Source organism: Zalophus californianus, chromosome 2 (genome assembly GCF_009762305.2).
Source record: "Zalophus californianus isolate mZalCal1 chromosome 2, mZalCal1.pri.v2, whole genome shotgun sequence".
Classification (NCBI taxonomy): domain Eukaryota; kingdom Metazoa; phylum Chordata; class Mammalia; order Carnivora; family Otariidae; genus Zalophus; species Zalophus californianus.
This window is the reverse complement of record NC_045596.1, coordinates 189,188,708-189,216,586: the sequence shown is the minus strand read 5'-3', so window position 1 is coordinate 189,216,586 and position 27,879 is coordinate 189,188,708. Positions and strand designations below refer to the sequence as shown.

The 27,879-nt window shown below is 39.5% G+C and overlaps 1 protein-coding gene across 1 annotated transcript in view; it reads left to right on the top strand.

Annotated features, from left to right (window-relative positions):
* The window catches only part of TENM3 (teneurin transmembrane protein 3), a 1,257,915-nt gene that overhangs the window by 1,081,350 nt on the left and 148,686 nt on the right, over nt 1–27,879 (top strand). Inside the window, exon 8 of the mRNA XM_027598498.2 lies at nt 10,094–10,332. Within this exon, the coding sequence (XP_027454299.1) occupies nt 10,094–10,332 (239 nt within the window). The remainder of the gene's footprint in view (nt 1–10,093; nt 10,333–27,879) is intronic.

The following is a 27,879-nucleotide window of genomic DNA, read 5'->3' as shown; positions in this document are numbered from 1 at the left end:
ATATACATTTAACAGATTATCCAGTTGGCTTTGGAACTTAAAATTCAGGATCTGGTAGTGAAAATTCGGAAGACTGTGATAATGAACCGCAGGTTATTGGTAAGTTTTCAGAGTGTTTGGATAGTAAGTTAGTATCATCGTTCAGGTATATCATGTCTTTCAAATATATACTGACAAATACTGGAGGCTGTTTCAACAATTTAATCAATATATTCTCAATTATAGACTACAAGCCATTAAGTAAGTGGTAATGAGCAATATGGAAGGAGGATAACACACAATAATTAAATTTTATATGTTTTGACAGTTCTTGCAAAGTATTTTATCTTAAAATGAATTCTAGGCAATCCGCCCATTGTTTTGGCATCGTCAAGTGACTAAAACTATTTTGAACTTGGTAGTTAATTTTAGCCTTCATATATTTCCAGGTAAATTTAATCCATAAGTGTGAGATTCATTTGCTTTAGATCTGAAAATATCATTCTGGAAGAGTTGTTTGATGTTGAGGAAATCTTGTGAGACTTTTAATAAGCCTCTTAAATCCAGAAAGTTGTTTTGCCTGCAGGAAAAGGAACCTATATCTTAAAATTCCCTCAGCTCCTTTTTTTTTTTAAGCAGTTAAACGCATTTTATTTTTTAATGAGGAATTTAAGAACATCGCCACTTTCCATTGGTTACACCAGAGTCCCTGTATTAATAATTACAAAGCAAAATTTCTGTTTATCATTACTCTAAGGAAAACTATTCCATGGTTTGTAATGAGGAAAAATATAATCACATCATTTGTTTTGTTTTGTTTAATTTTATTTTATTATGTTATGTTAATCACCATAGATACCATCATTAGTTTTTGATGTAGTGTTCCATGATTCATTGTTGGTGCATAACACCCAGTGCTCCATGCAGTACGTGCCCTCTTTAATACCCATCACCAGGCTAACCCATCCCCCCACCGCCTCCCCTCTAGACGCCTCAGTTTGTTTCTCAGAAGTAAGAGCGTTGGATTCTGAAAAGGTTGTAATTGTGACCAAATATAGTCAATCTTTCTTCTCATTGACACACTGTCTTTGAAATGAGAGCACCTAATTTGAAGTAAGCAATCTGTATTCCAGGTAAAAGTTTTATTAATTTGCCCAGAAACATAAGGAGAAAGCAGGACATCAAGACGTTTTATTTAAGCAGTTCACATTAAGTTTGAAGTAGATTACTCTCTTTGTTCAACCAAGATTGTAAGGAGAGCAAGAAAGCATTCACACCTCCTGGGCCGTAGTGTCTTTCTCCCCATAAGACATAATAGATTATATACAAAAGAAATAATATTCCAGGTATTTGTATGTCACTAGTAAAGGTTTCAACTTGCCATAGGGACCGCACTAAACGCTGTGACACTCTTTTTAGTCATTTGCTCTGTTTGCTAATCTCTAAAAAGGTTTTTAACACTGTATAAAATACTGAAGAAAAGAAACCTCTTTTGTATGAAGACAGCCAGTTCTGAAGGTGATTAATTAAAATTTCATTCGGTGGTTGCACACTTTCTTTTTGACTCTTATTTTCTCTCTTAATGTCCCATTGAGGAAATGACTCAAACCACTTTGAGTAATGCTGTGTGTTTTCCAAGGATGCTTTTCATTTCGGTCCCTGTAATTTGCAACTTATGAAACTGTGCTCTTGATATTAGAGGAATAACATGATTATATTAACCTCCTGAACAAAAGACTAGTATGAAACTGATTGTTTCCTAGCGACTCTTGTAAGCTCACAATTTTATTATAACTTATTTAATTTTGTACTTGATGTCACGATCTTTTCAAATGAGCACTGATATGGTGATATTATAATATAATATAATATACAAAAGGACACTTAAATTTACTTTAAAGATCTGATTACTTCGCCATTAAAAATTTTATGATAGTTTTGTAGTTCATTATTTTGAATGACAAAACCAATCAAAAGTGAAGAGTTTCTAAGGAACAAAGCATACCTGCTAAGAGATGGAGGGAAAAAAGCAAAACAAATGACAAGAAGCAGTTGTAAGCGGCCTGAGATAAGAGTAGGTAGGCATTATGACTGGCTGTATAGAAGTAGTTCCGCATACTGTGCAGATCTGGTATTTAAAACATGAGGTTTCATTTGAGAGTGGAAAATGTGAAATGAAAATGTTACTTTTGCCTCTCCTTTGTCTCTGCCAAATAGGTTCAAAAGAGGACGTTGAAGTGTAAGAACTCAGAAGAAGTTCTCAACCCCACAAAAAAGACAGACAGACAGGAAGGGAAAAGGAAAGGAAGGAAAGAGGGAGGGAAGGAAGGAAGAAGGAAGGAGAGAGGGAAGGGAAGGAAGGCAGGAAGGCAGGCGGCCATAAAGGAAAGAATGTAGGGTTCTCTGGCAGGGTAGACACTGGGCTGGGGGGTAGGTAGGGGACTGCCCAGGGCAGGCAGGCTAGAAGAGTAATTGAAATTTGCCCCTGAGTCCCTCATAGAGACCCACAGGATAGAGTTACTAGTGACCCAAAGGCCTGAATGGGGACAGCAGGAAAGACGGGATTTAGTCCTTGTCCCTACTAATTTTAAATTTGTGACATGACCCGTAGAAAGATACATCACAGGATCGGTGGGAAATATAAGCTAGGACAGAAGGCGGAAGCTGAAATGAAAAGGTCGGTCCCGAAAGCCGGTCAACAAAGAAACAGCTCTTTCAGCTTCAGAAGAAAAACGATAAGTTATTAATTGTGCTTAATCCAGAGTAATTGTTTCCATTGCTGTTGGAGCGGCTACACCACGAATCATGCGGTGCGTGCCGTTCGCCGGCTCCTGTCTGCTTGTTGTTGTTGTTAAATAGAATCCCCCCTCAAGATTCCAAAGCCACAAAGCAATGGTTAGTGTTCAGTGACCTTCTGCACCAGCTGTCTTTGGGGCTTTGAAATTGATTTTCCTCATCTCAGTCTCTGATAGTCTCTCTCCAAGTGTGCCTGTCTAGTTCATCACCAGAGTGGAAACGGTGGCTCGGAGAGCTGAGGGAGTGGAGGTAGGCGTCACGCAGGGCATCATTAGAAACATCAGAACAGAATCAGCCTGCGCCCGTGTGCTCTGTGTTAAAAAAGAAGCAGCTGCTTTATTGCCGAATACAATGGGGAATATTCTCACAGGATTCACTTTTCACATTCCCAAACACGGGCTGAGAAGTAAAGAAAATTCCTCCCTTTCTTCTGCAAACCTCATGGGGATGCCAGGTCAAAACCGTATGTTTTTGATGGTAATTTTTGCAGAATTTTTTTTATACATGAGAAGCATATTCCCGAGGCTGGATGACCTGGCAGAGAGTCACAGGCTCAGGAGAGGCTAGAATGACACACAGAAGGACGTGCCTGATGGAGAATTCGATGGCAGAAAAATTCTCTCGTAAGAAAACTCATGGGCTACTCTTCACGTGGCTGAATTTCAGTGCCCACTGGGCTGTTTCTCTTTTTGATCGTGGTGGAGTCTACACATACACTAAGCGTTGTGTTGGACAAAGAAGTTCTGGGCTCCAAGATGTACATTAGTCCCAACATACTCTTGTCAGCGTTTTACATTTTCTGTGTTGCAATGGAAAAGCCATTTTTGGCCTTGGAAAGAGGTCGTCTTATCTGAACCTAAAAATCAGATTTTTACCAAATCTGAAACATGTCCCACTCTATACAAAATAGGTTGACAAAGACCTTTTCTGCTTGTCCACTTAGTGTCCAAGAAGTCATTGCTTGTGTGTTTTAACATACCTGCTTGGAGGCCTAATTTTACCTAAAGGAATCACCCTCACACAGATGATACCATTTGTCTGTAAACAGTTTCAAAATACATCATTTAAGCCATCTTTGCAACTTATTTCTCTGCTTACATACTAGAAAGCCATGTAAAATTACTGAAGACCAGTGGTTTGATTTGATTTGATTTGATTTGGTGATTTGATCTTTTGAGAGAGAGAGAGGGAGTGCAAGTAGGTTGGGGGAGGGGCACAGGGAGAGGAGAGAGAGAATCTTAAGCAGGCTTCGCACCCAGCACAGAGCCTGACACAGGACGCGATCTCACAACCCTGAGATCATGACCTGAACCAAAATCAACAGTCAGACGCTTAACCGACTGAGCCACCCAGGCACCCCAAAGACCAGTGATTTTAAGATATAATAGATAGTGTCTCCAGGGCATTAATTTGATATGGATAGTCGTTTGGACAGAGGAAAGAGAGGTGTACTTCTGAGTTTTAAAGTCAGTGACCAAAAAACTACAATTAAATTCTATCTTCTCTTGCAGCAACAAAATTAAATGTATATATGAAGTTAGAAACTCTTTCAAAGTATAGAGTTATTTTCCAGTTCCACTAATATTGATGAATAGTGTATTTTTGAATATTATATCTTTGTTTTCAACAATATCTCAAAGTTGCATTTTGGTGTAAGAAAAAATATTAACTTCATAGCAATTCAAAGCCTAGCTTGTGAAAGAGTTCTTTGCCAGGGTTACCAAAGCAGAAGGACATCATGTTGGAAACTTTTGGAATTTGAAAGCGAGACGCCTGATTTGAGGTTGACAGGTGTCTAGCTCATAGTTTTGCACATGGTAGATGCGTGTTTCAGTGTCGGGGCTGTGATCAGAATCTTTAGGGTTACATAGCTGCAGGCTCAAATCCCATTTCCTATTTGAAATGACTCAGACTGCTTTGAATAAAGCTATGACACATTTTCCAGGGATGGTTTTTATTTGGGTCCCTGTAATTTTCAACTTTTATTTTATGATTAATTTATTGGCTATAGGTCTTTAGCCAAGGTTCTTGATTTCTCTAAGACTCACTTTCCCCATCAGCACAGTACTCACCATTTTGGTTGTTTTGCATTACTTATTGAGCAACTACTATGTGCCCAGAACTTTCTAAGTTCTGAAAATACAGAGGTGAGTAAGATTTCATGGAGCTCACATCCTAATGGGAAAAGACCAACAATAGATTAGTGCTGTGGACATATCATTCTTATTCATCACCTTAGTATGAAAGATAAACAGTTTTTTAAGTATATTTCTGTCTAAATGTTATTTAAAGCTCTCATGCCTAGAAACTTTACGCAGATGACTTTGGTCTCTCCCCGTCCCTCCCATCTTACACGATGCTATGGGCATAGCAAGAAGCTCCTCATCTTTGAGTCTTCTCCCCCAAAACATTGAGCTTTCTTTTTCTTTTTTTTTTAAGATTTTATTTATTTATTTGAGAGAGAGAGAGAGCACAAGCAGGGGAAGTGGCAGGCAGAGGGAGAGGGAGAAGCAGGCTTCCCAATAAGCAGGGAGCCCAGTGCGGGACTGGATCCCAGGACCCTGGGCTCATGACCTTAGTTGAAGGCAGACGCTTAACTGACTGGGCCACCCAGGCGCCCCCAAAACACTTGAGTTTTCATGCTGTCTCTTCCTTCATTGTTGATGGCCATGTTATTGCTGAGACAGCCTTCATTCCTACCTGCGTGGCCTCTTCAGGCCCAGTGAGCACTCTGCTATATCCAAGCTACTCTTGAAGCCATAGAAGTAATGCTGCTTCTTACAAATGTTGTTGAGGCACAGAAGTCTCAAGGAGGCTCTCTCTGACTGAAACACCTACATGCTCCATGCATCCGTTTGCTCTTTGGGATCCTGATGCCTCCTCAGGCCTCTGTCTGATATTTAAGATACAGGTTTCTATTTCTGTCAGGTTCTGCTGACACGCTCTGTAGTCTCTACTTCTCCAACACCAGGGAAGCCAAGAGCAGGGCCTGTGTCTCTCAGACACGGGGAATCTTCTGCCCTCATCGACCCTCTCCCCATTTCCCTCCTCCTAGATAATAAAATGAGAAATTTTTTCTAATCTAAGGCAAACCTTTAAACTCTTAAATTCTGTATCTTTCATACATTTTGGTTATATCCCAAATCCTCTCTATGTCTGCTTTTCCCCAGAGGCTCTAAGGCAAGGAAATGGAATCTGCCTTTGGCCATGGGCCGCCATACTGGTTGCTATTCAAATGTGTCTTGTTTCTGTCCATAGTTTCGTCAGGCAGTGCTCTCTGCTATTTCTGTACCCTCATGCATGGCATGGCAGTAGTAGAGAGTGCCTCATACTTCCCTGGAGTCATGCCAGCTCCCCAAGATGCTGCCTACGAAGTGGAGGGCAGGCGTCTCTCCCTGGGCCCTGTGGAAGCCTCTCTTTTATTAGCTCGCCTCCCATAGATTTCCTCCTCATCTGGAGGGAAACCCCCTTTCGTCTCACCCCACATTTCTCCCAAACATTGTGGCTGTTCCCCAGTAGACGGGGCTGTAGGAAACCAGCTAGAGACCCAGGCTCTTTCTGCTTCTCATTTTGTCTCCTCTCTCCTGGGGGCAGCGTGGTGAAGCAGCCACTGGACTTGAGAGAAGTGAAGTAGAGCAAAGACAGCCGGGGGTGGGGGCAATTTCAGGAGGAAAAGCACACTTTAAAGAGTATTGTACAATTTTTACCCCCCACGCAAGTCGATAAACAAGAACTGATTGTAAGAAGCGCTTTGAAGAAAGAAAGCGTGATGGTGTGGGTGGGATGGAGAGTGACCAAGTCGGTGTCACCTTCTCCAAGAGCTGTGCATATGCATCCTTCAGACTGCCTTGTTAAATCCTCTCCAGCGGCATCCAGGAAATAGTCTGTTCCTCTGAGCTGCTAAACATCTTGCTCACTCTTCATGTATAATCCTAAAAAAAGGTAAGAATTCAGATCAGAGGACCAACTACCACTCACAGGTCAAATCCAGCCTGTTGTTTTTGTAGTGATCGTGAGCTAGGAATGGTTTTTATACCTTCAAGTGACTGGGAAAAAAATAAAAATTAAAAAAAGAGAGAGAAAAAGAATATTTCATGACTTGGGAGAATTCTACAAAATTAAAATTTCCGTGTCCATAAATCATTTATGTATTATCTGTGGCTGGTGTCATAAGCGGGCATGGCCAGAAAAAGCTAAAATGCTTACTATTTGGTCCTTTACAAATAGATGTTGCTTGCAGCTCATCTGAATGATCAGGTTCCTGCTTGGTCTGGTACAAATCCATCTTCTCATCCAGAGTCCCTGCCCATGGGTAGAACTGCCAATATCAAGTTCGTAAACCTAGGAATTCATTTTGCAAACATCGGTTTCAGAGGCTAGTAACATTTTGAATTGGAATTTAAGGTCTTCAAATCATCCTTTTTGGTCTTTTGGAATACAGGTTCTAATACGTGACTTTGGGAAGACAAATAGCTACCGCTTGTTGAGCCCTTACCTTGTGTTAGACATTAACAGATACATGGCATGTGTGTTACTTCCATTTAATCCTCATAAAATATCTACACAGTTGCTACTACTCGTATTCCCATTTTACAGATGATAAAACCAAGACGCAGAAGATTTGAGTCATTCACCAAACATCATCCAGCTCATTATAGGTGAAGTCTGGATTTGAACCCAGATAATCTGGTTCCAGAGCCCACATTCTTAATAACCGTGCTGAATAGGGATATGGTAGGATCAAAAAATGCTGTTTCCAATATAACATTTAATTCAGACTATAAACTTTAAACTTTGCCTTATAAAATACTTCCATGGGGGAAAATGGATTCATAGTACAGTTACTAGTATAATTTATAGAAGTAGCAATTGATCATTTGCATCTGTTCTAATTTTGTGGTTGACACAGCATTCTTCTGGGATTTTATTTTATTTTTATTTATTTATTTATTTATTTATTTATTTATTTATTTATTTGACACAGAGAGAGAGCGAGCACAAGCAGGGGGAGTGGCAGGCGGATGGAGAAGCAGGCTCCCCACTGAGCAGGGATCCTGATGGGGGCTCGATCTCAGGATCCAGAGATCATGACCGGGGCCAAAGGCAGACGCTTAACCGACTGAGCCACCCAGGCCTCCCTGACAAAACATTTTTAGATGCAGTAACTGGTTTATAACCCTGTGAGATAAGCAACTCATTAGCTCCATTTTACAGATGAAAACCAACAAAACTGAGGCTTTGTAGGATCATGTATCTAAGAAATGATCGACCAGGAACTTAAACTCAGATCTGATTTCTACTCCAGAATTCTTTCCACTACCCCTGTGTTAGGCAAACTTTGATGACTTTTGCCCTATTTCTACTCCAGCTAAGCTGTTAATCACTTAGTAACTTTCTTGAAATGGATTCTTTGTACCCGATTAACCCTCGCAATATTAATACATAAGCAGTAATGTGCATAGAATCATGAGTCTGATACCTCTTTGATTTACCCAACACTTCTGTTGTGCTTGCTATGTTCCAACCCCTTTACAGTAAATATTAACTCCTTTGAGCCTCATAGCAACCCCTGAAGGGTCGAGGCTTTGACTGTCCCCATTTTACAGATTAAGAAACCAAAACACAAAGAGATGAAGTAACTTGCCCAAGGACATATACCTACAAAGCAGTGAGTCAGGTTTTGAACCTCAGAGTCTAGCTTCCAAGTTCTATCCTCTGAACCCCTTAAGTTATTTGATATATTCAACTTCTTTTCTTTTTTTTTTTTTAAAGATTTTATTTATTTATTCATGAGAGACGAGAGAGAGAGAGAGAGAAGCAGAGGGAGAAGCAGGCTCCCAAGGAGCAGGGAGCCTGATGTGGGACTCGATCCCAGGACCCTGGGATCATGACCTGAGCTGAAGGCAGACGCTTAACCATCTGAGCCACCCAGGCGCCCTCAACTTATTTTCTAATACATTAAAATAAGTACATCAGTAGTAAAATTTAAAATATTCAGCTGTGTACCATCTGTAGTCATCTTTCATAAAAACTGTGTTGTTCCATAGTGGAATATGCCAGAATACCCACCACCTCCTGACTATGTAAGAGAGAACACAGTCTGGTGACTTCACTGGGCATGTTACTAGGAAAAATAATAATACATGTTAGGACACAAAGTGAATACACAATAACTTACTGCTACAATGTGAAATATAAACCATGAAAAACATGGTGCGTTGTTCTTTAATGTGGGGACTTTTATTGTTAATAGGAATTTTAGGGGCGCCTGGGTGGCTCAGTCGGTTGAGCGACTGCCTTCGGCTCAGGTCATGATCCTGGAGTCCCGGGATCGGGTCCCGCATCGGGCTCCCTGCTCGGCGGGGAGTCTGCTTCTCCCTCTGACCCTCTTCCCTCTCGTGCTCTCTATCTCTCATTCTCTCTCTCTCTCAAATAAATAAATAAAATCTTTAAAAAAAAAATAGGAATTTTAAATTAGCTGTCTTTCCTGAAGAATTTCTTATACGGCACTCTTATCATGTGAGCATTTAATTTTTGCTTACACATTTTCAAAATAAGAGACTGTACAACTTCTAGAGGCAGCTTCCCCCACAGCCATCCAGCTCAGTTGTTAGAGACTGTTTCTGTATTTGATCTAAAACCTGCTTCACTGACCCCTTCATTTATTTAGGTTGGTTTTAGAAGTGTTCTGTGATTCCTCCCTCTTTCTCCCCCTTCCCTGGTTATGTTTGACACAAGCTAAAAATAAAATTAGTTTGCATCCCTCGAGACCTGACCAGCTGCCTGTGGCCAAGTTTGATAGTGCTTGTTAGTGGGAGAGCAGGCTGGGGTTAGAATGTTTCCGTGGACTTCCAGAAAATAAATCAGTCTGCAGAACATCAGCGTGATCATGCATACTTCTGTTTATACGAGTACATAGTCTCACATAGTGGTAAATACACATGTAGCTCTAAAGTAATGTGATTTGTCTTAAGTGGAATGTGACCGTGTTCTTAATGCAGTTCATACGAAGAAGTTCCAGAATGGTTTTGTGCAGGAAATGGTATGATTAGAATAACTTTCTAGCATCTCAAGATACCTACTTGAAGGGACGGTGATAATCGGTGTGCCTCAATACTTCTATATACAAGTCAGTTTCTGTCATCAGAGTACCCTTATGAGTTGGTTAAGATATTCCCTTAATTTCCATTTTTTTAATGACATGAGGTGACTAGACAGAGGCAGAGAGAAGACAGAGGGAAGAGCTAATGTATAGCTGTGTGTGTCTCCCACTCATTAGCCTATTTGTATCTTCTGATTGCATTCTCCTGTTCCACAGGCATTTCCTATTCAAAACAGGAACAGGGACAACGCCACTGTTCAGCACTGCAACCCCAGGATACACAATGGCATCTGGCTCTGTTTATTCGCCGCCTACTCGGCCACTACCTAGAAACACCCTATCAAGAAGTGCTTTTAAATTCAAGAAGACTTCAAAGTACTGTAGCTGGAAATGTACTGCCCTCTGCGCAGTAGGGGTCTCCGTGCTCCTGGCAATACTCCTATCGTATTTTATAGGTAAGAACACAGTTTAACAGTTGCTTTGTCTGTATGTCGGGATGTTTTATTGTTGTCTTCTTGGTTGTATCCATTTATGTGGCCAAGAAGCATATTACCAGGTTTATTTTCTGGAGGAGGGATTAGTTAATACCTTATCAATCCACAGAGCATCTTCAGTAATCTTCGGGCAAATTTGGATAAATAGGAAATCTGTATTTGCACAAAAAAATGAGGTCTAGGCCACAGACTAGAGTGTGAACTTGTGTTTGGCGTATCCCTCTTGAAACATGGACAAGTCTGTGACATCTCATGTACACATAGTCATTCTTGCACTTGCAGGAAGGGACACTACGCAGGAGTCCCCTTCGATGCGTATTCGATGGGGAACTCTCTGCCACTTGTACTACATTACACACCTTTCAGCTAACTCAGCTATCTACGTGTAAAACTCATCACTCAGGACCATGATCTTGCACTCAGATCAGCTTGCACTCAACACTCTCCAGAGAACTGTGCATCCATAAAACAGTGAATGGCTTACATACTCATTCATATATGTGGATTTTTCATCTTCTGATGTCGTATTGAGCATGGTTTTCATTTCATAGTAACCCCAATGATGGGAGCTGCTAATAGAAGTTGTAAATAGTGCTCTTCTTTAACTGTTTAATAACATGTATGAGCATCTGCACTATTGGAAATGGCTTTTGTAAATGCCAGAAACGACCACATCAGATTTTGATCTGTTTGTGAGTGTGGAAAAGGCCTACCACATCGAAATGCTAACAGTGTCCACTGAGATTCATCACCAGCGATATGGTTTACCCAACAAGAGCCATAGCCAGTGATGTGTCCTCAAGTTTATAACGCGATTTATGATGCCCATGAAATTCTAGAACCAAATACGAGTATTACGGAGCCGTATATAGAATAGTATGATGCTTTTGCCATGAACCCGTTTCTGTCAGTCGCTGCCATACTCCTTATAAATGATGTATTTTGGGAAGTGAACTAACCATTTTGAATCACAACATTTAAGAGAAATACAGAATTGTAAAGCATAAAGGAATTTTAGAGATAATTGAGTCAGGGATGGCAACTCGGGGGCGTGTTGTATACTATAACTTCCAGTTCTTTGGCCACGGCAGATACCACTAATGAATCGGGGCACTCCTTCCCCCCGAATCTGGAGACAGTCTCATTATCCCCATCACTGTGCCTCATACACCATCTCATAGAGCCACTGTCCATCAGAGATGAAACCTTCCTGTCATTTTTCAATCTGAGTTAACTCCCTCCTCGTAAAAATGCTCCAGCCAGGTACCACCAGGGTTGTCGCTTGGCCAGGATCCCACACTCATGAACCAATGCTACGCTCTTTCATAACTCAAGGTAAATGAGGAATATCACAACAAAAAAATCAGTATTCAGAGACAGATTTCTAGTATTCAGCTAGAAAATACCTAGCCATTAAGAGAATCTCTTCTAGTTAGTTGTATAAATTATGTGTATCTGTCAGTGGTGTGCTGCTAAAGAATTTTAAAAGGTTCTGAAATGCACCAGGCATAAATGGGATGTAATAAATTAAGCATACATATTTGTCAGGGATTTTTTTTTTTACCATGGTACATGCCAGACAGATCGAGAACTATGTGGGGCTGGAAGTCAGTGTCTTGTGTTTTTGCTCTGTTGTTAGGCATCCTTTCTGATCGCCCTACCAGATGTGCAATATTTGGAATATCAGTTCTGATACCATGTGGTTTTATTTACAGTGGGTACTAGCAGGAAAAACAGCATTTTTAAAAAAGATTTTATTTATTTATTGGACAGAGAGAGAGAGACAGCGAGAGAGGGAACACAAACAGAGGGGAGTGGGAGAGGGAGAAGCAGGCTTCCCGCTGAGCAGGGAGCCCGATGCGGGGCTCGATCCCAGGACCCTGGGATCATGACCTGAGCCGAAGGCAGCTGCTTAACGGCTGAGCCACCCAGGTGCCCCGGAAAAATAACATTTTAATATGCGATTAGCTCCCTGTTATTTGTGAGACTTGTCCTCCTTTCAAGGGCCCCTTAGTGAATATAACTGAGTATCAGACTTCTAAGTAAAAACTCAGAATGTTCCTTTTCTTCAAGCTTCCTGTTTTCTCGTTTCGTAATTAGCACATTATACTTTATTCCACTGTCATCAACTTGTCCCTCTGATTTTATCTCGCCCCACATGGAAAGACACAAATTATATAGTTAATGTACTCAGTTCAACAGGTATTTGTCGAACATTTGTTATGATCTAGTTCTTGTGCTAGAACTTAAGGTGATGCGATCCACCTGTTCTCTGGCAAAAATTACTTTTATCGTCAAAGAATTATCTCAGATTTCCGTTGCTTTAATTAAGTCCAAATATACTTACCATTTTTACTGGTCGTCCCGTACTTAAATGACTAACACACTAATGCAATGATTTTTTCCGTTGTGGTTAAAATCGGGTAAAGGATTTGTTCATCAGTTAGTGCGATACGTTTTTTCAGGCCGAAGAGACCACCTCTACCCTTGAAAACAAGAACAGGGCACTCCTCGTCAGGGAAGGTTGTCCTTTTCTATTGAATGTGGTGTACAGCAGAGATAGAGACAAGGGACCCTTGCCTGTCCAGCTTAGATCGGTCTGATAAATCCCAGAATCAATGGGGAGACCGATGTCCTCATCAGGTTGACCTCACAACCTTTAACAGAAGTGCAGCCATCCTTACACTTTTTTCCCCATTCCCTTAGAGGTCCCTTTTCTCATATTGACTGTCAATAGAAAGCCAAAGCCTTAAGAAAGAAAGAAAAGGAAAAGCTTGAGGAATAACTTCTGTTCTTTGTCACCTTCCAGGAAGGTCGTGAGAAGTTAGGAGAATGTAATATTAGCATTTCTCTTCTCTAAGATAAAGTTATCTCAGCAGAGTAAAGGTGAATAACTTCTGAAAGGGAGGGAGTAGGGGAGGAGAACAGGCTTTGTTGTTTGCTTTTCCTATTCGTATCAGAATTTCAGAGAATAAGGAAAGAGTGAAAAAGAAAGCGAAAATACATTCCCATAGGTCACTGTGAACTTTTTGCATAGGTAACCACTTATTAACTTCTTGGTGTATACCCTTCCAGATATTTGTCCATGCATATGGTACCAGGCTTTCTCACTTATCACTTATTAAATATCATATGTGTATGATTTTATTTAGTGGCTATGTTTAACCAGTTCCCAAAAATGCAGTGACTATTTGTGTGTGTGTGTGTGTGTGTGTGTGTGTGTTTGTGTGTTCAGTTGATCAAAATTTTTTATTTTTTTTTAAGATTTTATTTATGTATTTGACAGAGAGAGAGACAGCGAGAGAGGGAACACAAGCAGGGGGAGCGGGAGAGGGAGAAGCAGGCTTCCCGCGGAGCAGGGAGCCCGATGTGGGACTCGATCCCAGGATTCTGGGGTCATGACCTAAGCCAAAGGCAGACGCCCAGTGACTGAGCCACCCAGGCGCCCCGATCAAATATTTTTAAAAGATTTATTTATTTATCTTAGAGAGAGAGTGAGTGCGTATGCAAGCGGTGGAGAGGGGCAGAGGGAGAGAGAGAATCCCAAGCAGACTCCCCTCTGAGCACAGAGCCCCACAGGGGGCTGATCTCAGGATCCTGAGACCATGACCTTAGCCGAAATCAAGAGTCACACCTCAACTTACTTAGCCACCCAGGCACCCCCAGAATATTTTTTATCAGAATAAATTCTTTGAAAGGGTGTACCAAAATAGTGGGTACGTTTTGCATTTTGCAAAACCATGGCCAAATTACCCTTTTTGCACCAACTACAAATGCTACTTTCTATCAATGTTTTTGATCCTTGACAATCTCAGTAAAACATGTATTGTTGTTTTCATTTATTACCGAATATCTTTTCATAGACATATTGACCATTTCTAGTTGTGTGTGTGTGTGTGTGTGTCTGTGTGTGTGTGAATGGCCTAGTTTCCCCCATTTTTCTACTGGGGCTTTTCTCCTTTTTTTTCCCTTTGATTTGCAAGTGTTTATTTAGGATATTAGTCATTTGTCATATGTGCTATATATTTCCAGTTTGTTATTAATTTTGTTCATAATTGTTTTGCCGTATACCATATAGAATTTTTTAGGTAATTAAATTTATCAGTTTTTCCCTATAATTTCTTCTTTTTTTGAGAGAGAGAGAGAGCACGTGAGTGCACAAGCCATGGGGGAGAAAGGGAGGGGCAGAGGGAGAAAGAGTCTCAAGCAGGTTCTACCCTCAGCGCAGAGCCCAACATGGGGCTCAGTCTCATGACCCCGAGATCGTGACCCTGAGCCAAAATCAAGAATAGGACGCTTAACTGACTGAACCACCCAGGAGCCCCTCTCTGTAATTTCTGATTGTCATGTTATACCTTATAGAGTATTTATACTCTAAAGAGTAGTTTTTAAAATTCATGTAAATTTTCTTCTGGTACTTTTATGGTTTTTCCATAATTACTTTTAGGTCAACATTTTTCTGGGCACTCTGATAGATGTTAGAGGTTCAAATTAGCTTTTTTCCAGAAGCTCATGGTCAAGCGACGTGCATGAACACACTTTTAAGAGTACATAATTTCATAGCAACTTGAGCCTTGTGAACAAAAACTAGAAGAGAAAGGAAGGAAAATACCAATCTCTGACTGAAGATGTTAGGGAAAGACTTGATCTGGCAGGTGATGCCTGAAAGATGAAGAAGAGTGCAGTTCACTAGGTTGGACAACAAAATGGTTAGCAGGAGATCACCTTGAAGAGAGATCATCGGAAGCGGGGAAAGGAAGAAATGTGGAGTATCCACAGTGGTGCGTGTGGAGTGCTCACAATGGGCCAGACATGGTGTTTGAAGCTGCGTAGGAACTGCCTTATTTAATTCTCACGACACCGCGAATTTAATAGGAAGCATCTGTCATCCATTTAACAAGAAGAATCTATCACTTAGGGAGGCACCTCGCCTGGAGTCACACAGTCAATGATGGAAGCTGGACAGGAAAGTGTCGAGGACCCCACTCGACTATATCACATCCCCTGAGGTTTGTAAAGAACTGAAAATAGGGAAGAAAGTGAAGATATTAAAGCATAGCAATGAAAAATAATCATTTCTGTTGTTGTTGTTCTTTATATAAGATTGGTTTAGTGGTATTCCAGAACATGTAATTTGAAGACAAACTTGTGCTTCGTAAACTTCAGTCTGCCTAGGAATCACCTGGGGAATCTTGTTAAAATGCATATCATGACTCAGCAGAACAAAGAGTATGTATTTTAAAGGGGGGGAGCAGAAGGAGAGAGAGAGAATCCTAAGCAGGCTCCAAGCCCAGCCCGGGCCCCGACGCAGGGCTTGATCTCACAACCCTGAGATCATGACCTGAGCCGAAATCAAGAATCGGACTCTTAACCAACTGAGCCACCCAGGTGCCCCGAAGGGTCTGTATTTCAAACGGGCTCTCGGGTGATGCTGCTGTGGTCCATAGGCCACACTTTTAGTAGCAAGGCCATAGGCTAGCACTGTCAACTGTTCTATTTGATGATGGAAACATTCTGTTTCTGCCCTGTCCAATTCAGTAGCCACTAGGCACATTGACTATGGAGCACTTGAAATATGGCTAGTGAACTAAAGAACCGGAGTCTAAATTTTATTGTTGATTAATTGAAACTCAAGCAGCCACATGTGGCTAATGGCTACCATTTTGACAGCTTAAGTGTAGACCAGCTGCTAGAAGACTAGCCTAGGTAGGAGATCATGAAACCCTGTTGGGATAGAGGAGTGAGCAGAATTGAGAAGGTATAGCTGAAACATAATAGAATAGATGGGCCATGATTGATCACAGCCCAATTTTAAAAATCAAATGTTCTAAGCATGTACACATGGCAAACTTCTTTTTGGCAGAGTCACATTATGATTTTCTTTAGATGAATGAAATCCCATTTAAAATCCTCTTTTAATGCATTACTCTTCAAGTTGGTGTATCTTTACACAATGAAAGTTCTACTGAACGCAAAGGTGAAGCTCAATGATAATACTTAGTAATACGGACCTATCAAAAAAATACCTGTGCCACTTTTTCTGGGCCTGAATTTACCCATTCTTCTTTTTTTCTGTTCTAAAAGTAGAAAATTATAAAGATGGGCAGATATCCAGCAGTTGTTCACCAAAGAATGGATAAAAAAGGGATGATCTGTTGGTTACTTTTGCTTCTGTGCACAGTTGTGGAATGAGCAAGAACCTTGATTATTCTTTACTCACAGAACGCTCTTTTTCCTGGGTGGGAGCTAACCTGGAATTTTGATGTTGCACACGCAGAAAATGCCCAGAAATCTTATAAATCAGAAATGTTATTAAAACATTATTAAGTCAAAATAAATGTTGGAATAATTATGTTTACCCATTTAAAACTACAACAAAATCAAGTCAGACTTCCAGTGACACCATGAGGGACATTTAGCCTCACTAACATTTCTGTATACTTTTAGGCAGAGTCTGAAAATTCAAATAATTTCCCACATAGAGTAGCATCAGAAGTATTTGCACAGGTTCTTTAAATTTCAGGAAGATGAGAGAAAACAAAAATCTTAACAAATCATATTTGGCTAACATATTTTCTCAATTTTTGGCCCAGTTTATCCCAACAAATAATTCCTTGGACGACAGGGTTATTTTTTTTTAATACAACAGCTTTATTGAGGTATAATTCACATATCTTACAACTTACCCATTGAAGGTATACGATTCGGTATTTGCACAGTTTGCAACCATCACCACACTCAATTTTAGAACATTGCCATCACCTCCCAAAAGGGTACCCTGTTCTATTAACAGTCACTTCCCAAGTCCCTCCAATGGTTCCATAGTCCGTCCCCCTGACCCCCCACAAATATCTTAACTTTTAAGGGACTGGTTTGTCAGCTCATTTCCTAATAACAAGAAATAACTCAGCATTGTTTTTCTTCTGGACTCCTGACATTTGCTGCGAAACAAAGAACTACTTGCATTTTCATTATTCCTTTTCAGTTAAAAAATACATGTGTAGTTATTTATTTCCTTTGAACAGCTGCTACCAACCGATTCCTAAAATAGATGTTGTCACATGTCTGCTAAAAAGGCTGTTTAACAACATAAGCGTTCCCTAGATCTAGCAAAACATAACCTGTTGAATTTATGTTCATTGCAGTTATGATTCCATGGCAGTTATCTGTCCTACTTCTGTGTTGATTTGCATTTTATGAACATTTTTACCTCTCTGTGTACCTTGAAATTGATTATGGTACTAACTATATATATGCAACTCAGGGTCAGAGGGAAAACACGCCAGCCTTTTATGCTTCATGAAAAATCAACCATTTAAATATATATGGCAAAATAAAATGTGTTGTGACATTCTTTTTTCTTTTTGGACATGTCTTCGCAATAAAAGTGCTGTTTTATTAGGTGATAGAACACAGCCAAGCAATGAATTACATACCATTTTTCACTATGGCTTCTTCCCTTAACTCCTGCTTGCATTACATTCAGAAATGCATTTTGCCTGAGATGAAGTGCTAGCTTTTTAATAATACGAATGTGATTTCATCACAGTGAAGAAAAAATATATTGCCTATATTTTAGAGGATTGAAATGTATAAACTAAAAATTTTAAATCAGTATATCAATATTTTATTTTATCCTTGGCCACATGAAATTAGGACATATTTAAGCCTGATTCAGTGTTGAATGCAGGATTAGAATGGAACAGTTTACCTCTAGAAGAACAGGAAAATAGTAGTATGATAAAGCATACTACCACAGCACTCTGAAGGGAGTCTGCAAATTCAAAAAAGAAAAAAATCTACTAAGAACCCATTCTAGATAGTTGTATTATTTTTTTCTTATTGAGGACAGTACTTTGTATGAGTGAAATTGTGTTTTCATATATATATATATATATATATATATACATATATATATATATATATACGTGTGTGTGTATATGTGTGTATATATGTGTTTTTGTATGTGTGTGTATCTGTGTGTATCTGTGTGTATATGCGTGTATATGTGTGTATGTGTGTGTATATATGCGTGTGTATATATGTATGTGTGTATATGCATGTGTATGTGCGTATGTGTGTATATGCATGTGTGTATATATGTGTGTGTGTGTACACACACACACACACACACACACACATATCCCTCCAGCATCCACAGAAAGTTTAGCTCTCGTCATATTTGCACTCTATCCTGACTTTCAATATGAACTATAGAAATTTATAGAAAATATTAGTTTAATTATAGAAAATATTAATTTATAGAAAATATTAGTTTTCTATGTCTGGCATATCATAAAGAAACCTAGCAAAGGTTGAGAGGTCACTTAGAATTCAGTTCCTTTATAGTCAAACCCGTATAATTCATCAGTGACTTCTGAATTAAACCTAACGTGAGAAAAAGGTTGTATACTGCACACTCAACTTTTGGACATTATAATTTTTTCTTGCCTTTTATTAGCACAACATACAAATGTTCAGTTTTGAGTTTATCCTCATATTGTTTATTACTATACATAAAAGAGAAATCACCACCAATTTCAAGAAATTAATACAAATGTCAGAAATAAGCTCCTCCTCTCCTCCCCCAAAATAACTTATTTTACTCTTAGCTTGATACGAGGTCAGCTAAAGTAAATAATATATGAGAAATACTCTATTTACACAGACTGTTTTTACCATCCAAATGTAACGATCTCCCTGACTTGAAAAACACCCAAGGACAACAACAATCAGAGATACCTTTAAACTCCAGTTTCTGCCAGACATAAATATCTTCTCTGTGAAATACCGTGTTGTTTCTCTGTTTTAGGCTATCATTTTTATGGAATGTAGCAACATCTCCTGCCTAATGACAAGTGGAAAGCATAATACAATATTTACCATTTCAGCGCTGCATTGCATAAATATTTAATTGGTGTTGCATATGCCATTTGCTTTTACATTAGTGGTACTGAGAGCAGTGTGTTTGGAGAGAAATATCTACATATAGAGGAGTGAAAGGAAAAGTAACTGGCACATATACGATTTTTTACAAACTTGATAGATGGCTAAGAGTTTTAGGAAGGAATTCATCATAAAACCTTTAAGTTCTATTGAATCTATATTCAAACAAAGGTCTCATCCTAGTATAACAGGTAAAATAAAACTCAAATATGTATCCACTCTTTTATTGTTTCTACATACCCTTAGCATGTCTACTGACACCTCACACCTCATCTTTCTTCCTTAAAATTAAGGTTCCACTGTTCCTTTGTTAGTGCTTTGTAATGTCACTCTAGAGAAGGAAGTGACCGTCCATTCATCTATCCATCATTCATTCAATGTTTATTTATTGAGACACTGTGTGAGATACAGCAGTGAACAAGATAATACAGCCCTTGCTCTCTTGGAGATTGTATTTCAGGGCATGCAAACAGTGAGCATTTAATTGTCATCATGAGGGCTATTTAAAAAGGAAAAGTGTAGGAGACTAGAGACTGCATAAAAGGCAGAACTTACTGAGTTTGAGCATTAGAGAAAGGTTTTCCTGCTAAAGCCTGAATAATAAGTAGGTTTATATGTTTGGACAAATGCTGACGTTAAACCTAAAGGTGGTTTAACCACATAAACCTAAATGTGGCCCAAAAAAATTAATACTCAGTATTAAAACCAATATATTGTGATATAATAAAGAAAATCTCGATGTGTCTGAGGGGGGAGAAAAGTGATGATACTCATTTGTTTTCTTTGTTGAGTTAGCATAGCGAGGAACCTGTCTTGTAGTTAATACCTAGAAGGGGAAAGAAATGTTACTTTGGAAAGTTGGGGCAACTGGATTTAAAATTGTCACAAAAATTTATGGTCTGTTCTGATTTATTATGGTCTTTCTGATTGTCCCTTTCCCTTAATTGTATTTGTAAAACAAACATACATACTTTAAGAGTTTTGTTTATCAAGTATGCCCAGAAGATTGTTTTAAAACTGTTAAAAGAAACGGTATCTGAGTTGTTAATAAACATTCCTGAATACTCTATTAATCTGTTCTGAAGAAATTTAAGAAATATATGCTTCTTGTATTTCAGACGTTGCTGGGAAAAGAAAATCACGTTGCTCTGCATTTGATAACCAAAGAGCTCAGCATGTCCAATTTCCATTATTGAGTTGGACCTAAAAGGCATTACTTTGAGACCCTTCCATTGTGCATTTTAAGCACGTACCAAACGGAATAAGAGAACAATTGATAGTTTTATCTAGACCCACTTCTGTATAATACCAAGATGGTTTTTGAGATAATATTCAGTGTTTTTATTTTATTTATTTTTTTAAAGATTTTATTTATTTATTCATAAGAGACAGAGAGAGACAGGCAGAGGGAGAAGCAGGCTCCCCGCTGAGCAGGGAGCCGGATGCAGGACTCGATCCCAGGACTCAGGGCTCATGACCTGAGCCGAAGGCAGATGCTTAATGACTGAGCCACCCAGGCGCCCATAATATTCATTGTTTTTAAAGATAAGAACTTCCAGTCTTTCCTTCACCTGTTGAATGTCCTCACTGGGGACTTATTCAGGTTTCTAGAGACAGAACTAGTGCTCCTTTCCTGGTGGCGGTCTTCATCAGCAGGGCTGCCATGACATTGACTGGCTCCCATCCTGGAATTGTCATTTCTCCCTAATACTAACCCACAGACTGCTCTTTCCCTTTCTGCCTTCATTAGTGAGCTTTTTGTCCACTTCATCACTTTTCATAGGCCTTCTTGTGCCTCTAGAGAAGAGAAAGCCTTCCACATATTACCGTACATTTGCCAGGGCTGTTGAAGGACATCCAAGGCTACCTTGAAGATCACCGCATTTGATTCTAGAATATGGGGCCCTTCATTCTTTTTTTTTTTAAAGATTTATTATTGGGGCACCTGGGTGGCTCCATCGTTTAAGCATCTGCTGTAGGCTCAGGTCATGATTCCAGGGTCCTGGGATTGAGCCCTGCATCGGGCTCCCTGCTCCGTGGGGAGTCTGCTTCTCCCTCTGCCTCTGCCCCTCCCCACTGCTCATTCTCTCTCTCTCTCAAATAAATAAATAAAATCTTTAAAAAAAAAGATTATTCATTTATTTATTTATTTGAGAGAGAGCATGCCCGTGTGCACCATTAGGGGAAAGGGCAGAGAGAAAAAAAACCTGGGTGGCTCAGTTGGTTAAGCGACTGCCTTTGGCTCAGGTCATGATCCTGGAGTCCCGGGATCAAGTCCCGCATCGGGCTCCCTGCTCAGCGGGGAGTCTGCTTCCCCCTCTGACCCTATTCCCTCTCATGCTCTCTATCTCAGTCTCTCTCTCTCAAATAAAATAAAATCTTTAAAAAAAAAAAAAGAAAAAGAAAAAATCCTTCAAGCAGACTTCCCGCTGAGCGTGGAGCCCCAGGCCAGGCTCAGTCCCAGGACCCATGAGATCATGATCTGAGCCAAAACCAAAAGTCCGTCCCTTAACCAACTGAACCTCCCAAGTACCCCAGGTGGGAGGGGGAGCTTCATTCTGAGAAAAAAACGATGCAGGTAGTTTTGCATTTTGCATATTTTAATTTGTTTTTTCATAGGCATTTCCTTGTAATTATGACCAGTATCACAGTCAATTTAATTCCATTAAGTTTAGCAATTATTGAATTTCCCTCCTAAACACTGAATTCACAAAGGGAAGACATAGTCTTCACCACGATGATCTCACAATCTTATATGGAAAAATATAATGTCCAATTTGCATATCCCATTACAACATATTTTTAGAACACTGTTTATAAGTGCAGAACCTCAAAGCAGTAAGATTTGAGTTTTTTTTTTTTTAACTTTATTTATTTGACAGAGAGAGCCACAGCGAGAGAGGGAACACAAGCAGGGGGAGAGGGAGAGGGAGAAGCAGGCCTCCGCTGAGCAGGGAGCCCGATGTGGGGCTAGATCCCAGGACCCTGGGACCATGACCTGAGCCGAAGGCAGACGCTTAACGACTGAGTCACCCTGGCGCCCCAAGATTTGAGTTTTGTATCCCACCTCTGTTACTTACTAGCTATGTAATCTTGAGCAAGGTACTTAACCCTCCATAAACTGGAGTTTCCTCATCAGTGTAGACAGGATTCGTAATAGTACAGCTCTTGGAAATCTTTAATAAAATAATTAATGTGCCTGATAAAATGGAAGTGCTCATTTAGTGTTAGCTGCTATTATTATTCCTTATAACAATCTAGTAAATCAAATATTCTTATCCACACATTTTAGAAAGAAAAGTCTTAGGCCCAGAGAATCAGTGGCTTGTCCTGTGTTAAAGTCCAAATGTATTTAAACTGGGACCATAACCCAGGTCTTTTTGTCTTGAGCCTGGGACTTTTCCCCACTGTATGGAGGGCACTGTTTCTCATAAGGATTTCAGAATTTAAAGGTGGTACATGGACAATAGAATAAATAAGACTGAAGGACAAAATGAGGAATGTGCTCCCTTCTGTCTTCTTACCCCATGGCATCTGATTATGTCACAATGAAGATCTCAGTAGATGTTTGCATGTCATGACCCACCTCTTTCACAAATAAAGAACACTTCTGCTGGCTATCATTTCTATATAGATTTTAATAGTGTTGCTTATAGTTTACTCCATTTATTCTTACTGTTGCCTTCTGTTTGTATCAAAAAATGTTGATGTTTTCTTTTAAGGTGGTGCTATAAAATTTTCTTTTAAAATGTATTTAAATTTTTAAGCTAGTCCTCTCACAAAAAATAAACATATAAATGTAAAAATATATTTAGTTATAAAACAAAAAGGCACAGATGGTTCAAATTAAATCATAAAGGTGATAAGCACTTTTTTTTTTTAAAACATGTACAGGAATCATTACTGAGGAGACTGAAAATGCTATCGGTCTCTTTCATTGGGCCTTTTAATTCATTCTAGATCCTTAATCTTTTCATTAACTACATTTGTATTTTAACAGCCGAACTGCATGATGTAGTTAGTGAGCCCATGTGAGTTACATAGTATTTGTACATAAAACCTAACCCGTCATTTCAAATAGTCACAGATTTTACCATTATTTTCTATTTTTAGAGTCAAGATATTTTTAGATGCTTTTTACTGCTTCAGAGAAATTCTTTATGATCTTAGAAAAGAATCACATAGCAAGAGAGAAGCAATGCATGTTTAAAGTGGAAAAGTGGGCCACTTATTTCTAGGAGAGGAGAGTGAGACCACCAAATACAAAAGCAGGTTGGCGGTGTGAGCAGGTATCCTGGGGATCAGAGATGACAACTCCCTTTGTATCTTGCTTTGAAATAGACGTCCACAAGTGCTTCATAAATCTCCATTAATAATAGGTAAGTTCATAACTAAGGAAACCTGCTCTCCACCTTGGCCCAGATTAATGGGGGGGCAGCTGGAAAACTGGCTTCGGAGGGTCTGTTTCCACCTGCGTGATGATGCGAGCGGGTCAAGGAAAACTGATAAGATCTGTCAAAGTTACCATCATGTACTGGATACTAGAAGTGGGGAAGCATGGGAGTCCATGCAACAGAACTTGATAAGGGAGACGGTGACCCCATTTTTGTTGATGAACAGATGGTAAACAACAAACTGCATGAGCCGGTTGTACCTAGATTCCTGAAGAGTCATTGATTTTGTTTAAAGTCGCCACCTGAGAACCATGCACACGTGTGTGCACGCACACATTACCAGATCACATTTTCCCTTTCAAATGTAACCGCTTAGAGAAGTGGCCTGTTTTGAAGGGGCTGTTTTTCTGGATTTTACCATATTTTTTAATTTATTTTTTTATGTTCAATTAGCCAACATACGATAATACATCATTAGTTTTTAATGTAGTGTTCAACGATTCATTAGTTGAATATAACACCCAGTGTTCATAGCAGAGATGTCCACAATAGCAGCCAAGATGCCCTTCAACAGATGAATGGATAAAGAAGATGTGATTCATATATACAAAGGAATATTACTCAGCCATCAGAAAGGATGAATACCCACCATTTGCATCGACATGGATGGAACTGGAGGGGATTATGCTAAGTGAAGTAAGTCAAGCAGAGAAAGACAGTTATCGTATGGTTTCACTCATATGTGGAGCAAACCATGGATTTTGCCATATTTTAATATACCAGTTTTCCTCTAGAAATCTCCGTGTCCCTAATAGTTGTATCTTTTAATAATGAAGGTCAAAGTGTCTTAAAATTTCAAAGACTTATAATTTTCAGATCTATTCTACTACTTTTTCAAAAAGTCAAAACAAGCTGGGGCACTTGGGTGGCTCAGTCAGTTGAGTGTCCAACTCTTGATTTTGGCTCAGGTCATGAGCGTGGGGCTGTGGGATCAAGCCTCATTGTAGGGCTCCAGACTCAGCATGGAGTCTCCTTGAGATTCTCTCTCTGCCCCTCCCCCCTGCTCTCTCTCTATGTCTCTGTCTCTCTCAAACAAATCTTTTTTTAAAAAAGCCAAAACAAGCCAAAGAAAGTTTTATGTTTGAGTAGATTATTGACATACGTACGCATTTGTCACATAAAAGGAGGAGATAGCTCTTAAAGCTATTATGGAAGAAAGGAATCCAGATGAAAACTGAGTCAGTACAGCAGGCTTTTGAATAATGAGTGGATCCGTGGGGCTTCAATTGCAAAGCTGCTAATAACTGTCACTAATGAATCCTTTTTTTTTAATTTATCTATTTGACAGAGAGACACACAGCGAGAGAGGGAACACAAGCAGGGGGAGTGGGAGAGGGAGAATGGAGCAGGAAGCCCGACGCAGGGCTCGATCCCAGGACCCTGGGATCATGACCTGAGCCGAAGGCAGACGCTTAACTACTGAACCACCCAGGCGCCAGGCGCCCCTGTCACTAATGAATCTTGTGTTACATACATTTTGTGAAAACAGCCAAGTCAGTATATTGGCATGTGGGGAATCATCCACAAATCATGTAAATGATTTCATTGTGTATTTTGAACGTTTTTGAAATAGGTCCTCTTGCCGTATTCCTTAATGTTGACAACTGTTACCTCAAAGTTGATTGATAATGACTGGCCCCTTTGGACAGCTAATCATAATGGTGAACACTTTGTTTTTTCCATGAGATTGGAAAGGGAATGCTTCTTTCATTCGAAGAACAGAGCCTGGACATGAGAGAAAACTAATGAAACATTAGGAAAACAGCCTGTTTTCAAAGTCCTGACTTAATTCCCTTGGTAACAGACACAGCAACTTGATTTTCATAAGCGCTGTCGGCTTCAGCGTTGGCCGTCAGCAGACAGGTAGAATAACTTTCCTCAACAGCATCCTTCAACGTGTGATAACGAACCTACATAGTGAAGAAAGAAAAAGTGCAATGCAATTTAGAGGTGGAATTTTTAATGTACATTTAATTTGCAAAAGAATATGAGTCAAATATTCTGGCAAATCGGCATAACTGAGTCACTGTCCCATCAAGACATTTCGATAGCCAAAGTGATTCTACCTTCCCACTAATGACATACTGCCAAAAAAAAGAATAGAAAGGAAAAATACACAGCATGGATATATGAAATAGCAGCAGCCACTCCTTGTCTCCTTTCCCGTCTCCCCACCAAAACTATTAGCTTACATAAAACCTATGATTTTAATATTATCTTACAACACTCAGAGAAACTTGCTACCTCAAGTGTTATCAGTGCCTTGGCATATCAGAATATCCTATAGTTGGGATAATTCCCTTCTTCTTAATGACAGCTTCAGTACATATTCATAGGAAAGCTTTCCAAAAAAATTTCAGTTTTAAAATGACCACATTTGGAAAAAATAAAATAAATAAAGACCATGTTTGGGCCAGCAAGATATAGACTGTTCGGATAATATTAGACTTGAAAGCTAAGAACAAATAATAATGGATTAGAATGCCAAAATATTGCCTCACACACTCCGTCAACATGTATATGAACACAGCAGGAAATCCAAAACAAAAGCTAATTTATGGAAAACTATGTATTCCTAATGACAGTTTAGACTGGTAGGGGTCCAAGTTACAAACTGCATCTTTACATGAGATGCTTTCATTTTACATTGAAAACCTGGCTGTATTCTGTAAGCATGTATCAAAGCAAATCATTGTCCTATATTTAAGAGTATTTTTCTTATTTTATTCTGTAAAATCTAATCACTGCACATGCGCATCATGTTTATTTATGTATTTCTGAAATTGAAACATAAAATGATGAAATTTTGCTTTCAAAACCCAAGATACCAAAGGAATTGTATGCGTGAAGTGGTGGTTTGACCCCATGCAATTTTATTTTATTTTCAAATTTTAAAAAAAGGAACAAAAGCATTGGTATTCTAATATGTTGGTATCTTATTGATGCCAGATGTCTTTGCCTCTGCTCAGTGATGTAACCTAATATTTATATTTGAAAACATACTGACCTATCAAAGAATTTAAATCTGGAAAAGACCTTAGAGATCATTTTGTGCAAGCTCTTTGGAGATTTATATAAACGGGAGATCTAAGCCTCAGAGAAGCCCCGTGACTTGCCAAGGTCCCACAGCTAGTTCGAGCCAGAATGGAGACTGGGACCCAGTTCTCTTTTAATATCAACAAAGGCTCCACAAGACTCCACAGGCAATCCATGTTGAAGACTGCGCTTTTAGCTAGAAAAGGTCAGATTCTGATTTTCTTTTCCTGCAACTTCTGATAACATCTTCCTAATGAATCTTTCTCAGGGAGATTATTTTGGGGAAAATGTACCATGGTGGATGTGAGGTGAGTTACAAGATGGGGAAAACTTTAGACCTTCGCTTGCCTCCATGATGAACTCTCAGGGTTTTGGAGGCAGACACAAAACTACATTGCAGACATTTTCAGGATGATATTTTTTAAGTCCATTTTTTCTTACCACATTCTGGTTCTCATATGATCTCAGTTTTTTGTTTTTTTTTTTTTTGTCTTTGTGAGAATGTTTGCTTGATCTTGTAATAGTAAACAGCATTTAGCCAATAATGGCAGGCCTGCTAAGAACTGCGTTCCAGGTTGCCAAAACCTCAGAGTGTTACTCTTCAGGGTTCTGGTGACAAAAGCTGCACTCGGGTTTCCGATGGCTAGGGTGCTTGCTTCTGTCTTCGCTTCACAACATCCCCTGTAATTTACTCCAAGGTTCTGGCAGATTGCTGGACCCTGTCGCCAGCTGTCACCACCCCTCCTTCCCATCCGTATTTGGCAGTATCTAAGAACACAGGCATGCCAGCAGAAATAATAGTAGCTGTGATATAGCAACGTCAGTGCCATGGTCCCCAGAGACAAGATCAAAATTTGGCACCTTTTCCCTCAACACAGAACTAAAAATGGCACTGACCTTGCTACTTGGTGGTATATAATTTTCTTTAATTACACATTTTGGTTTCAAGTATACCACATGCTGGCTTTTAAGTATCAAACCAACATACATTGGTTAAAAACAATGGTATGCCCTTTTTTTTTTTTCCCTATGGGGAAGAAGTGGAATCCTAGAATATCATGGATTCCTTTCA